The sequence below is a fragment of the Haliotis rubra genome, unplaced genomic scaffold (assembly GCF_003918875.1).
Source record: "Haliotis rubra isolate DU_JTF1 unplaced genomic scaffold, ASM391887v1 Scf7, whole genome shotgun sequence".
In the NCBI taxonomy this organism is placed as follows: Eukaryota; Metazoa; Mollusca; class Gastropoda; order Lepetellida; family Haliotidae; genus Haliotis; species Haliotis rubra.
The window spans coordinates 3,072,222-3,087,500 of NW_025767412.1; the positions used below are offsets into that span (position 1 = coordinate 3,072,222).

Below are 15,279 nucleotides of genomic sequence, written 5' to 3' on the forward strand. Positions count from 1 at the left end.
GGGCCCCACTTTTGTAAGTCATGGTAAAACCCAGCATGTTCATGTTCTTGAACTACAGTGGGGTAGAAGACATATTATGTTTACTAATGCTTGTGTTTTACAATGTTTCATGGACACACTAAGAGGTTGTTTACTATCTCCGGCAGCCATTGACAACTGTCTGGATTCCCCGTGCCACGTGTATGCTACGTGTACCCCCACTGGCCCCGCTGAACATCGGTGTGACTGCAACTCTGGATATTCTGGGGACGGCGTCTACTGCGAGCCCATCAACCCTTGTCAGGTGGACAACGGTGGTTGTGTGGTCCTCAAGTCTGTCTGCATGTACATGGGACCAAATAGGGTAGGTGGCTTACTATAACTGACTGCATGAACCAGAGATGCCAACCTATACTATTTCATCGTATTCGTTACAAAAAAAAACACACAAAATACGCTAGTATGATAGCAGTAAAAATATACAAGTTTTTCAATAAAATACATCGAATTAAATTATCAAATAGCATACGTACCATACACTATAACTTTCAACCACATTTTATTCAGTATCAGGCTATATGTGGATACTTAATACTGATTTAGGCGAGTACACTGTTAAAGATCACATATACTCTAGGGGGGTACAAATACATGTACATAAATCACTAATTGGCATCGTTATAAATGAAACCCCGTCATTAAAACTACTCATTTCGATCTTTAATTAACTTAAATCGACCTTTTTGACAACAGTGCACAATTCTCAGCTGCGAACGAAATTTCAACCAATCAGAGCGGCGCATCTCTGTGACGTCATATGAGGAATAGATATGAGGGCCGATGCAGTATTCAAGTACATTTCAGGGTATAAATTATCTTGTTTACAGGTTTGTACAAACCTGAAATCATGATAACTGTTGTGAAAAATGAAAGCTATATGTTCTCACAATCTACTGTCATTTGATTCTGTCTCCTTCTTTTCTTAGTTTCCGAGTTACAACTTGTTTTCATAGACGATTCTGTCAAAATCGCTTGGGGTCGCGGTTATGGCCCGGGAAAGCGAAATCTGGACTAAACCTCCTCAATTTAGGTTTCAATTTTGCGGGAACGGTCAAGCTACAGTTAACACTGAATTTCGCATTCCCGGGACTCTCAATACACAAGAAAAACAAAGAAGTGTGAATCGTCGTCTGATACCGTAGTCATGGTAGAAATTTAATATATAAATAACAATAAATGTTTGAGCCACAGACTGTTCGACGATAAGTCACATGGATGGATCATGTGGAGGTGGAATTGAAAATATCGTGCATAGACAACTTACATCGTTAAGTATTCATTGACGTAATTTGTTACTTATATATATAGGGCGATAACAACCTAAAACTACTTTCACTTGTCAAATTTTGATTCACATTTGATATTTCGGCAATACTAGACAACAAAACACAAAAGTTTGTTCTTCATGACACTAAATATAACAAAACTTCCCTTGGATAAAATTTTGCAGCAAGCTAAAATGCAAAGAATACGCACTACCGACAGCAAAAATGCCTCCATAGAACCAAATGTTTGCTTCTGACGCTGCAATATAACTTACTGCAGTCTTAATGAAGGTTAATACTTATTGTAAATTTAGTGTTATTTAGAATACCTGCACAGATACACCTAGATTTAATATCAAATTTGAAAGCACCGACAGCCAAAATGTCGGCGACAGCAATTGTCCCAGTTAACTGAGAATTAGTGAGATCTGCTCGAACAACCGTCTTTGCATGGTGGATTAAACAACAAACAAATTTTACTACACAGCTCCAATACTTCTTTTCTCGGAGGGTTTTCCTACGCCCAAGCTTAAACTTGTCATAGATCAAGTGCTGAAACTTGAAACAGCTGAAACTTCATCTCAGCTAAGAGGCTAACAGATCGAGTATTGGGGTCGCGCGCTAATCTGAAGTACGGTAATCCAATGTTTTCATAGCAATTCGCTTTCGCAGCACTTCTAGCACAACTTTGGTTTTCGCTTTACCGGGAATATGGAATATTGAAATTTCGCTTTCCGGGCCGACACCGGTGTCGCTAGGCCTTATTTGTTCGAGCCAAACGCTAGTGATAGTGAAAACGATGATCAGCCTCTCTCATCACGGTTACGGTTAATTTCTTCAACCTAAACAGTTCGACATTAAGAAGGGTGGATGCCCATCAGATGCAGTTATTTGAAAATATCCCCGGTAGTTCTCGTCTGATTGTAATAAAGTATCAAAGCAGTGTGGGTTTTTTCAGCTTTTCTAATGCCTAGATGGTATAATGACTGATCCAAATTGATCCCATTTCTGTGTTTTTTACCTCGATATTTAATCATGTCATGTAAAAATATGACGTATATTACGTATGATATTAAAAATTGACATTTGATTTATTTGAATCTGTAAACTAAACAACCCTACTTTGCCATTGCTAGAAGAATCTGAAAATAGGTAAATAGGTACATACAGTTTTAGCACACAGAAAATGCCTATATGTATTTCTTATGCAATGTTCTGTTTGTATCTCAAAACAGCGTCGGCCCATAAGTTTTCATATATTGCATGCAATACAGCAGTTAATACTCCCTTGTTGTAACCAGTGTTAGGTTGTATAAACCTACACATGTTATTTGTCATCATTTACTTGATGGTCAGTTAATGAAATTATAACAGGTATAATTAGTGGTAACACCACTTAGATTACCCGACAAAGGTTCCCATTTGTCATTTCTTGTGTCTGGAGTAAACAAACCATTATCTCATTAATTCTAACAGACTTTAGCCTCTGACTTTACGATTTTCAAAAATGGCGGCGCCCTGTCGCGAACATCTGCCAGTCTGAGGATAAATGCTATTTAGGTTTGTTTTCACCGAGTTACAAAATCAAAACTACTTTCTACTGGTAGTAAAATATGTATTTGATTGATGGCAAATCGGATTTTGCACTACATAGCTTATAACATAACAATTTCTCTCGTGGAAGCGAGGTGGGTGTCAATATAATACTACTTACAGTATTATTGTCACTTCAACCACAACCTCGCTTCCGAGGAAGAAATCATTCTGTTACAAGTTGTGTCATGGAAAATCTTTATGGTCATCAATCATATACATATTTTACTACAACTAGTAAGTTGTTTTGATTCTTTAACTTCCGTGAAGCGATCTGAACACAAGTAAGATATCGTTTCAGGCTTCCACAACGCTCGCTTCGCACTCACAAACATAACCCATTTAGCACGAACTGCGGGGTCCTGTGGAAATCTGTGCATGGCAACACCATCGCCCGACCCCTAGGAGCAATTGACGACAATGCAACGATTCAGCATGTCTTCGTTGATGTCGAGAAATCATCAAAATGACGAGCTTGCTACACACTTTCTATACAACTATCTGAAAATCCTTCCTCATATGACGTCACTGCTCTGGCGACAGAGTTACGTAACCTGTCTGTGGTTTCGTTGGCGTGCGAGAGTGAAGCATGCGACTTTTTTAATCGCTCGGTATTAATTAACCACAATTTTTTTAAGAATGAATTTGGTGTTCCGCATGACTAACCACAAATCTTTCATATGTAATAGTTAAAAAGTAAAAAAAAACAAAGTTTATTTGTTCTTTAATAATATCTATATATTTTTTATTAAATATGAAAAACTTTTGGAAAAGTTAATACTAATTTTGGCCCAAAAGTACTAATTTTTGCATCAGTTTCTGGCCAAAATACTAATTGGGCTAAATTAGTGTTGGCATCTCTACTTGGGCAAAACAAACAGGGTGGGTAGCCTGCAGTATTTGTCTGCATGGACACAACAGGGTGGGTAGCCTACAGTATTTGTCACAACATTGTGGGTAGCCTACAGTATTTGTCTGCATGGTCACAACATGGTGGGTAGCCTACAGTATTTGTCTGCATGCACACAACATGGTGAGTAGCCTACAGTATTTGTCTGTATGGACACAACAGGGTGGGTAGCCTACAGTATTTGTCTGCATGGTCAAAACATGGAGTGTAGCCTACATAATTTGTCTACATGGTCAATACATGATGTGTAGCCTACATAATTTGTCTGCATGGTCAAAACATGGTGTGTAGCCTACATAATTTGTCTGCATGCACACAACATGGTGGGTAGCCTACATTATTTGTCATAACATTGTGGGTAGCCTACAGTATTTGTCTGCATGGTCACAACATGGTGAGTAGCCTACAGTATTTGTCTGTATGGACACAACATGGTGTGTAGCCTACAGTATTTGTCTGCATGGACACAACATGGTGGGTAGCCTACAGTATTTGTCTGTATGGACACAACATGGTGTGTATCCTACAGTATTTGTCACAACAGGGTGGGTAGCCTACAGTATTTGTCTGTATGGACACAACAGGGTGGGTAGCCTACAGTATTTGTCCCAACAGGGTGTGTAGCCTACAGTATTTGTCTGCATGGACACAACAGGGTGGGTAGCCTACAGTATTTGTATGGACACAACAGGGTGGGTATCCTACAGTATTTGTCACAACAGGGTGGGTAGCCTACAGTATTTGTCTGTATTGACACAACAGGGTGGGTAACCTACAGTATTTGTCTGCATGCACACAACATTGTGAGTAGCCTACAGTATTTGTCTGTATGGACACAACAGAGTGGGTAGCCTACAGTATTTGTCACAACATTGTGGGTAGCCTACAGTATTTGTCTGTATGGACACAACAGGGTGGGTAGCCTACAGTATTTGTCACAACAGGGTGGGTAGCCTACAGTATTTGTCTGTATTGACACAACAGGGTGGGTAACCTACAGTATTTGTCTGCATGCACACAACATTGTGAGTAGCCTACAGTATTTGTCTGTATGGACACAACAGGGTGGGTAGCCTACAGTATTTGTCACAACAGGGTGGGTAGCCTACAGTATTTGTCTGTATGGACACAACATGGTGGGTAGCCTACAGTATTTGTCACAACAGGGTGGGTAGCCTACAGTATTTGTCTGTATGGACACAACATGGTGTGTAGCCTACAGTATTTGTCTGTATGGGCACAACATGGTGTGTAGCCTACAGTATTTGTCACAACAGGGTGGGTAGCCTACAGTATTTATCTGTATGGACACAAAATTGTGGGTAGCAACATGGTGTGTAGCCTACAGTATTTGTCACAACATGGTGGGTAGCCTACAGTATTTGTCTGTATGGACACAACATGGTGTGTAGCCTACAGTATTTGTCACAACAGGGTGGGTAGCCTACAGTATTTGTCTGTATGGACACAACATGGTGGGTAGCCTACAGTATTTGTCTGTATGGACACAACATGGTGTGTAGCCTACAGTATTTGTCTGTATGGACACAACATGGTGTGTAGCCTACAGTATTTGTCTGTATGGACACAACATGGTGGGTAGCCTACAACAACACTATTGTCCTAACAGGGTGTGTAGCCTACAGTATTTGTCTGTATGGACACAACATGGTGGGTAGCCTACAGTATTTGTCTGTATGGACACAACATGGTGGGTAGCCTACAGTATTTGTCTGTCACAACAGGGTGGGTAGCCTACAGTATTTGTCTGCATGGACACAACAGGGTGGGTAGCCTACAGTATTTGTCTCATGGACACAACAGGGTGGGTAGCCTACAGTATTTGTCACAACATGGTGGGTAGCCTACAGTATTTGTCTGCATGGACACAACAGGGTGGGTAGCCTACAGTATTTGTCTGTATGGACACAACAGGGTGGGTAGCCTACAGTATTTGTCTGTATGGACACAACATGGTGGGTAGCCTACAGTATTTGTCTGTATGGACACAACATGGTGGTTAGCCTACAGTATTTGTCTGCATGCACACAACAGGGTGGGTAGCCTACACTATTTGTCACAACAACGTGGGTAGCCTACAGTATTTGTCTGCATGGACACAACAGAGTGGGTAGCCTATAGTTCTTTGTCTGTATGGACACAATAGGGTGGGTAGCCTACAGTATTTGTCTGTATGTACACAACAGGGTGGGTAGCCTACAGTATTTATCACAATATGGTGGGTAGCCTACAGTATTTGTCTGTATGGACACAACATGGTGTGTAGCCTACAGTATTGTCTGTTGGACACAACATGGTGTAGCCTACAGTATTTGTCTGTATGGACACAACAGGGTGGGTAGCCTACAGTATTTGTCTGCATGGACACAACATGGTGGGTAGCATACACTATTTGTCACAACATTGTGGGTAGCCTACAGTATTTGTCTGCATGGACACAAAATTGTGGGTAGCCTATAGTATTTGTCTGTATGGACACAACAGGGTGGGTAGCCTACATTATTTGTCTGTATGGACACAACATGGTGAGTAGCCTACAGTATTTGTCTGCATACACACAACATGGTGTGTAGCCTACAGTATTTGTCACAACAGGGTGGGTAGCCTACAGTATTTTTCTGTATGGACACAACATGGTGTGTAGCCTACAGTATTTGTCTGCATGCACACAATATGGTGTGTAGCCTACAGTATTTGTCACAACAGGGTGTGTATCCTACAGTATTTGTCTGTATGGACACAACATTGTGGGTAGCCTACAGTATTTGTCTGCATGCACACAACATGGTGTGTAGCCTACAGTATTTGTCTGCATGCACACAACATGGTGTGTAGCCTACAGTATTTGTCACAACATTGTGAGTAGCCTACAGTATTTGTCTGTATGGACACAACATGGTGTGTAGCCTACAGTATTTGTCTGTATGGACACAACATGGTGTGTATCCTACAGTATTTGTCTGTATGGACACAACATGGTGTGTAGCCTACACTATTTGTCTGCATGGACAACAACAGGGTGGGTAGCCTACACTATTTGTCACAACATTGTGGGTAGCCTACAGTATTTGTCTGCATGGACATAACAGAGTGGGTAGCCTATAGTATTTATCTGTATGGACACAACAGGGTGGGTAGCCTACACTATTTGTCACAACATTGTGGGTAGCCTACACTATTTGTCACAACATTGTGGGTAGCCTACACTATTTGTCGGCATGGACACAACAGGGTGGGTAGCCTACACTATTTGTCACAACATTGTGGGTAGCCTACAGTATCTGTCTGTATGGACACAGCAAGGTGGGTAGCCTATAATAGTTGTCTCTATGGACACGACATTGTGGGTAGCCTACAGTATTTGTCACAACATTGTGGGTAGCCTACAGTATTTGTCTGCATGGACACAACAGAGTGGGTAGCCTATTGTATTTGTCTGTATGGACACAACAGGGTGGGTAGCCTATAGTATTTGTCTGCATTTGGGTCTGCATGGACACAACAGGTGTAGCCTACAGTAGGACCTGCAGTATTTATTTGGCATGGATACGACAGGGTGGGTACGAGGGTGGGTAGCCTATCATATGCCTGATTGTGTTGTGATACAACTGCTGTTTCTTGCAGAGTGCCTGTGACTGTATGGCCGGGTTTGAGAATTACGTCCCAGGGTATGGGTGTTCCCTGATTGACATCTGCTCATCTGTGAGCTGCCACAAGAATGCCACCTGTACCACAGTCAGCCCCAATGCTATTGAGTAAGTAGCAGCAGAGATGGAAATCAACAGATAGGAAGGGCATCGATTCTAAGAGATTTAGATAGCCATAATTTTCTTTTTAAAGGACAGGCTGGATATATTATGTCCATTAATAGTGGTGTTGGCAAATCCTTTTGCTACCCAGCGTTCACTGTGATATTACCATTCCCTTTTTCCTGTGCTCGATGTTGGTTTGGTCCGTACAATGTTTGTGAATAGGGGTATCTCGAACATCACAAGAATCATGGGAAGTGTAGGTGTACCAAAATGTGAGCCTGGAGATATAGTGGGGGATGGAACTGTTGAGGGAAGCAATTTACCATTAATAGCTAAACTACCTAGATACTTCCCTACAAGCCAATTTTGTATTTGAATAGCCAGTTCTGTTTCAAACTGCTTACAAGGTAGCAGAGAAATTAAATTACTTCAAGGTCTTCAGTCTGAGTCATTAAGGCTGAAGGGGTCGTTGTCGGCACAGGTAGTACAGATACGTACCCCAGGTACGTTTCTGTATACAGATATGTACCCTAAACAAAGTCAAAATACAGAAACGTACCCAGTACCCTAATAGGCAGATGAGTCCATATTCCGCAATCCAAAACCGAAACCGCATGTAGTTGTTCCCGTTCAACTGATTGCGAGTGGTATTCATATGCATCGCGAAATATCTGTTACTTTGTATTCTCATTACTTACATAACGCAATCAAATGTATCTAATACAACAGCATGACAGTTCCGATCAAGAATATGACACAATGGGAATGGAATCGCCCTAGGGTACGTTTCTGTATTCTCATTATGGCCAGGGTACATATTTGTATACAGAAACGTACCTGGGGTACATATCTGTAGTACCCGTGCCGACAACGACCCCTTCAGCGTCATTAAGAAACATGACTCTGTCACTTTCGCAAGAATCATAACAGAACTAGTGACTCAGGATCATAACAAGCCCAACAAAGTTTACATCCATCCCTGGACCCTGAAATATAGCTAGGGACCGTTTTAGCAGTAAATTGATTCTCTTTTCAACTTTCATGTATGTTGGCTGGTTGGTTTGTTGTTTAATGACGCACTCAGCAAAATTTCAGCTATATGACGGCAGTCTGTAAATAATCAAGTCTGGATGAGACAATCCAGTGATCAAAAGCATGAGCACCGATCTACGCAACTGAGATACGATGACATGTGTTAACCAAGTCAGAAATCCTGACCACCCGATCCTGATAGTTGCCTCTTACGACAAGCATGGGTTACTGAAGACCAGTTTTAACCCGGATCTTCACGTGCCTCATATATGACAGATGTGTACCAATATTCATGCTCACTTGTCAGAATCTTAAGGTAACCAGTTGGGCCGTCTTGAATTGAAAATAAAGAAGCTATGGACAGGTGCTTACTTCAACACTGCATGGAACCAATCTTGAACCTTTAACAGGTGATAACTGTTTGATCTGCTCCAGGTGTACCTGTCACGAGGGCTTTGTGGGAGATGGCCAGGAGTGTTATGGGAACATTATGCAGGTAATCCTAGTACAAACAAGATGAATTAAATGCTTTAAATGAAAACTAAAGGCGGTTGAGAATCATACTCACATCATTCTTTCTGACATGTACCGCCTCCGTGATGTAGTGGTTAGAGCGTCCGCCTGGAGAGTGGAAGGTCGCGGGTTCGATCCCCGACCGCGTCATACCAAAAAGACGTTAAAATATGATACTTGTTGGTCCCTGCCTGGCGCTCGGCATTAATGGGTACAACAAGGTCTGGTCAGCTCGGAGTCAGTATAATGTGTCTGAGTGGGGTATTCGTGCTTCACTGCGGCATGGTATCTCAGTGGGCTAGCACTATAAAACCAGCTTCAGTCTGGGCTAGTACAAGCAGCCGCACATACACACACATACACACGCATGCACATCGTCATATGAGCGAAATATTCTCAAGCACGACGTTAAACCCAATTTCACCTCACCTCACCTTTCTGACATGCACAGATAAGTATAAATCAAATAATAAATTGTTTTAAATATTTCTTGCAGCGTCTTGAGGATCTAAATGGGAATGACCCTGACTTGAAGAACCAGCTTACATTTGCAATGGAGATGTTGAACACTGGTTACAGGGATGCTCTCACCAATCAGGGCCCTTTCACCATCTTCGTCCCAGCGAGCCAGGGCTTCAAGAAAGTCTTCAAAACTTCGACTGTAAGTTTGCTTGTTTATACTGATGCCACACTTAGCAATATTCCAGTTGTAGAACAGCAACCTGTAATGAACTGAACCTGGTCCAGACAATCCAGTGATTGATGTTATGAGCAATGGTCCATGATGTCGAGGTTGGTCAGACGTAATGGAGTAGTTCATTTCTAAATTCATCTTGCACAGAATTCTGCTTGTGGGTGGATTTAGGGTAAGGATACAAGTCCCGAGCAGCATCTTATGAGTTGACCTAATGGACTGAGTATCCAGGCTTTTGGACTTGATTGATTCCTTATTTACAGACCATATCTTGTAGCACCAATATGGTTTAATGTGGCATTAAACGACTAAGAAAAAAAAAAAAAAAAAAAGGGTTTGGACAATTGCCAGCAATGCCATAAAATCAAAAGCTGTTTACATTCTGATAAGAGATTTGATTAGTGTTTCACTGTGTTTCAGTTTGAGTCCTTCCTGGCGAACAGAGACATGGTGCGACAGATAATCCGCCAGCACGTGATCGTAGGTCAGCTGTCCCTGAATGACCTGCAGAACCACACGAACTACTTCACCCTGCAGGGCGTCGCCCTGACACTCAGCCTCAGGGCGGTCAGTACCATCATTGTCTGCCCTTACATAAGCCTTCCATTAGAGGGCACCTGTAGGGATTCTGGGTTGGAATCATGTTCAGGAAGAACATGTCTTAGCACTAATTAATGTAAAGGTGTCTTAGTGCAAAAATTATCTTAATTATTTTTGCTTAATTAACTAAAACTTCAGATTTTCACCTGAAGTTCTCTTTGCTGTCAGTAATACATGTACAAGGTGGGAAGCATCACTTCTCTTTGGAGGAAGCATGAAGTGACTTACGAGGTGACTCAATGGATGGATCGGGACTTGGTTGATGGTATATCTGGGCACCCGCATGTCACATATATGTGTTCATTATATCTAGCACTTGGTTCTCTGTTACAGACTTGAGGAGGTAGGGTAGCCTAGTGGTTAGAGCGTTTTTACATCACGCTGAAGACTCGGGTTCGATTCCCCACATGGGTACAATGTGTGAAGCCCATTTCTGGTGTCCCCCGCTGTGATAGTGCAGGAATATTGCTAAAACTAAAAGTGGTGTAAAACCAAACTCACTCACTCACTCACTGTTACAGACTTGATTATCTTGTGGCTGATGTCATGTGGCTGGAATATTGCTGAATGCTCAGTTACATGTTTTGTAGAGATTATGTTAGGTTTTTTTAATCCTACCCCTACCCACTGTCAAACTGTTGGCTCTTGAATATATCAGTTGATAGCCTTATATACAAGGTGTATAGTTCTCCAGTAATATGTTTGTCCTGAAATCCTCACGTTCCTCTGATTGCAGAGAAGCGAGGTGTTCAAGTACCGACTCCGAGGCCAGTCGGACAAGTCAAAGATCCTGAAGGGGGATCTGGTTTGTGCTAATGGGATGATCCATGTGACCAACTCTCTCATCACCATGGAGCCAGAGATAGTGTCCGACCCCGAGGTACCAGTAGAGCACCTGCATGGAACCACAAACATAACTGTAGTTTAGTAATGTAACATGACAGCAATCTGCAGTCAGGTTAAAACCATCAAATTGGTGACAAAAATGATGTCTGATGCAATTCTTTATTTTGACTTATACCATATGTTCCCGAATTATCTCAGGTGAACAATTGACTCGCGAAGACCTGGTGTCATCACCATTTCATATTGATTCATAAACACATGCTCTGTCAATGTATAACATGATGACAATCACTGGATTAAGAATGAGGACAATTTTATGGATATACAACTTCTTTATTCTGTATAGGTGACGTTTCTACATAGATTCTACATTAGACATTAGACTCTATGTCGAAATATTGCCTATACAGAATAAAGAGTTGTATATCCATAAAATTTGTCTTCATTCTTCACCTCCTCAACTTCCAGAATGCCAATCAAAGAAATCACTGGATTGTCTGGTCAAGACCCGGTTTCTGTAATACTGTAATACTGCTGAAACAAATATACACTCATGATATGGTCACTATTGTACAATCAACTCTGCTTTTAGCAGAGATTTCTTATTGATGTGGAAAATTATAGTTGTTATTTGTTGTTTGCACAGAATTGTATTTCAAATAGTGAGTGAATTAAAATTTAGCCAGCAATCTTTTAGCCAGATCATGATGTATGTCAACTAAAATAAGTAGTTGGGAAAAATGGCATAATGCATTTGATATGCAGTTACATAGATAATTGATGCATATCTTCAGAGTTATTTTCTGATGGAAGTCATGGTTGGTCCCAGCTGGGTAGTGTTGGTCCCCAGTATCTTGTGCCTGAGGGGTGGTTGGGTAGCCTAGTGGTTAGAGACCTGAGGTCAATTCCCTACATGGGTACCGGTACATTGTGTGAAGCCCATTTCAGGTGTCTCTCGCCATGATACTGCTGGAATATTGCTAAAAAGTGGCGTAAAACCCAACTCACTCACTTTTGTGGCTGAGAGTGAGTGAGTTAAGTTTTACGCCGCACTCAGCAACATTCCAGCTATATTCCAGGTCTGTAAATAATCAAGTTTGGACCATACAGTCCAGTGATAAACATCATAAACATCAATTTACGCAATCAGGAGACGATGACAAGTGTCAACCGAGTCAGAGAGCCTGACCACCTAACCCATTAGTCGGCTTTTGTGGCTGAGAGATGTCTGAAGGGATGACTGAAGATTTGAGGTTGATTGCGTATCATAGAACCCCTCTTACTTTAGACGCTGCTTATGACATCACTGAGTGTGTTTTCTCGAATGTCGAGGCTGACGGGAAGTAACTATAATATAACCCTTTTCAGCAAAAAAATGACAACAAAGAAATAGCACTTGAAGAACTTGTTTGTTTATAAGCCTTGAATGAGTTGACTCCATAGCCTCTTCTGTTGTCAGAAAAGTGTGCTGGATATGATAAACCAGGAGGGGCGGTACCGCCGATTCCAGTCTCATGTTCAGGTTAGTCTTTATGTGGTGTGATATGTTTTACAATGTAGAAGCTCATGTTCATTTCAGTATGTGCATGCTGTAATCCATTATAGTAATTTTAAACACGTGGTACAATGTACAACTTCACATTCAAGTTGGTATACATATGTAATACAATGCACAACTTCACATTCAAGTTGGTATACATATGTAATACAATGCACAACTTCACATTCAAGTTGGTATACATATGTAATACAATGCACAACTTCACATTCAAGTTGGTATACATATGTATACAATGTAATACAATGCACAACTCACATTCAAGTTCGTATTCACATTCAAGTTGGTATACATATGTAATACAATGCACAACTTCACATTCAAGTTGGTATACATATGTAATACAATGCACAACTTCACATTCAAGTTGGTATACATATGTAATACAATGCACAACTTCACATTCAAGTTGGTATACATATGTAATACAATGCACAACTTCACATTCAAGTTGGTATACATATGTAATAGAATGCACAACTTCACATTCACATTCAACACATTCAAGTTGGTATACATATGTAATACAATGCACAACTTCACATTCAAGTTGGTATACAGTTGGTATACAAGTGTATACATATGTAATACAATGCACAACTTCACATTCAAGTTGGTATACATATGTAATACAATGTACAACTTCACATTCAAGTTGGTATACATATGTAATACAATGCACAACTTCACATTCAAGTTGGTATATATTGATTAAGATACAGCCTCATATTCAAGTGAGCATTCATATTCCATACAGTCTATGTTTTACAATATACCCCATCACATTCAAGTCAGATACAATGTTTTACAATATACACCATCACATACAAGTCAGTATGTACCCCTGTTCTGTTTACAGAGGCTGGGATTAGAGAGTCAGTTTGAGGCCGACAATGTCACAGTGTTTCTCCCCAACAACCGGGTGTGGGACGATCTGGAGGATGGCACTGTGGAGTACCTCATGTCTTATGATGGATATCCTGTACTGAAGAAAATCATTGAAAATCATGTCTTCCCAGGAACGGTAAAGCAAAACATGTCCTACTTTATGTTAACCCTGAGATGTGAAAAGATAGAGAATGAAGTGTCCATAAAATCTCTTTCTTTTCTTGGTTATGAGTTATTTTCACAGAATGAGACCACTGATTTGTCTTTCTGCAGCAAAATGAGTGAATGAGTGAGTGATGTTTTACGCTGCACTATTCCATCAATATCTTGTCTGAGACCACAACCAAATGAATGTACTATCATTACATTGAGCCCTGTTGCCATGGTGGTTCAGTGGTTGTGTTGATCAAAAGAGGTGAACAATTGATGGTGTACCTGGTCCCACTGCTCATATCAGGTGAACAGTTTGGAATAAATATACTCTTTAAATAATTATGGAACACTTGAAAATAGCTTAAAATTTCCCAGATTGTAAGAGATATCACATTCTAGTTATAGTTCTGTGATAGTATTGAATGAATTGGGAACACATTACAGCCAGTTTTAGTAGTGGTAGTGGGAGTAGTAGTAAGTAATTGTAGTGGGAGTTGTAGTAGTGGTGGTGGTGGTAGTGTGGTGGTGGTGGTAGTAGTAGTGGTGAGTAAGTGAGTCATGTAGGTCAAGGGGTAGTAGTAGTGGGGTAGTAGTAGTAGTTGTTGTTGTGGTGGTGGTAGTAGTAGTAGTAGTGGGAGTAGTAGCAGTGGGAGTGTAGTAGTGGTGAGTAGTAGTAGTGGTGGTCAGTGGTAGTAGTAGTACAGTGGTGGTAGTAAATAGTACTCTTGTAGTAAGTAATTATGGTATCACTTGAGTAGTAGCTTAGTTTCCCAGTAGTGGTAATTAGTAGCAGTGAGTTATAGTCTGAGTAGTGGTGAGAAGTAGTGGGAGTGGTGGTAGGGAAGTAGTGGGTAGTAGTATTAGTGGTGTAGTTAGTGGTGGTGGTAGTGGTAGTAGTAGTAGCAGTGTCAAGTAGTGGGTAGTTGTAGTAGTGGTGGTGGTAGTGGTGGTGGTAGTAGTAGTAGTGGTAGTAGTGTAGGTGGTGGTGGTCAAGGGGTAGTAGTAGTAGTGGTAGTAGTAGTAGTTGGTGGTGGTAGGGGTGGTGGTAGTAGTAGTAGTAGTAGTGGGAGTTAGTAGTAGTGGTGGTAGTGGTAGTAGTGTGGTAAGTAGTAGTGGTGGTGGTCAAGGGAGTAGTGTAGTAGTAGTGGTTGTGGTGGTAGTGAGTAGTAGTAGTAGTGTGGTGGGGTAGTAGTAGTAGTAGTAGTGGGAGTGTAGTAGTGAGTAGTAGTAGTAGTAGTGGTGGTAGTAGTGGTAGTAGTAGTGGTGAGTAGTAGTAGTGGGAGTAAGTGGTGGTGGTAGTAGTAGTGGTAGTAGTAGTAGTGGTGGTAGTGGTAGTAGTAGTATTAGTGGTAGTGAAAGTAGTAGTCTGTGGGGAGTAGTAGTAGTAGTAGTGGTAGTAGTTAGCTGTGGTAGTG

General features: G+C 41.1%; 1 protein-coding gene across 1 annotated transcript in view; it reads left to right on the forward strand.

Annotated features, from left to right (window-relative positions):
- The window catches only part of LOC124258673 (stabilin-2-like), a 40,700-nt gene that overhangs the window by 10,146 nt on the left and 15,275 nt on the right, over window positions 1–15,279 (forward strand). The window contains exons 6-13 of the mRNA XM_046692745.1: window positions 147–343; window positions 7,453–7,583; window positions 9,048–9,108; window positions 9,622–9,786; window positions 10,240–10,386; window positions 11,156–11,299; window positions 12,725–12,787; window positions 13,683–13,847. Of these exons, the coding sequence (XP_046548701.1) occupies window positions 147–343; window positions 7,453–7,583; window positions 9,048–9,108; window positions 9,622–9,786; window positions 10,240–10,386; window positions 11,156–11,299; window positions 12,725–12,787; window positions 13,683–13,847 (1,073 nt within the window). The remainder of the gene's footprint in view (window positions 1–146; window positions 344–7,452; window positions 7,584–9,047; window positions 9,109–9,621; window positions 9,787–10,239; window positions 10,387–11,155; window positions 11,300–12,724; window positions 12,788–13,682; window positions 13,848–15,279) is intronic.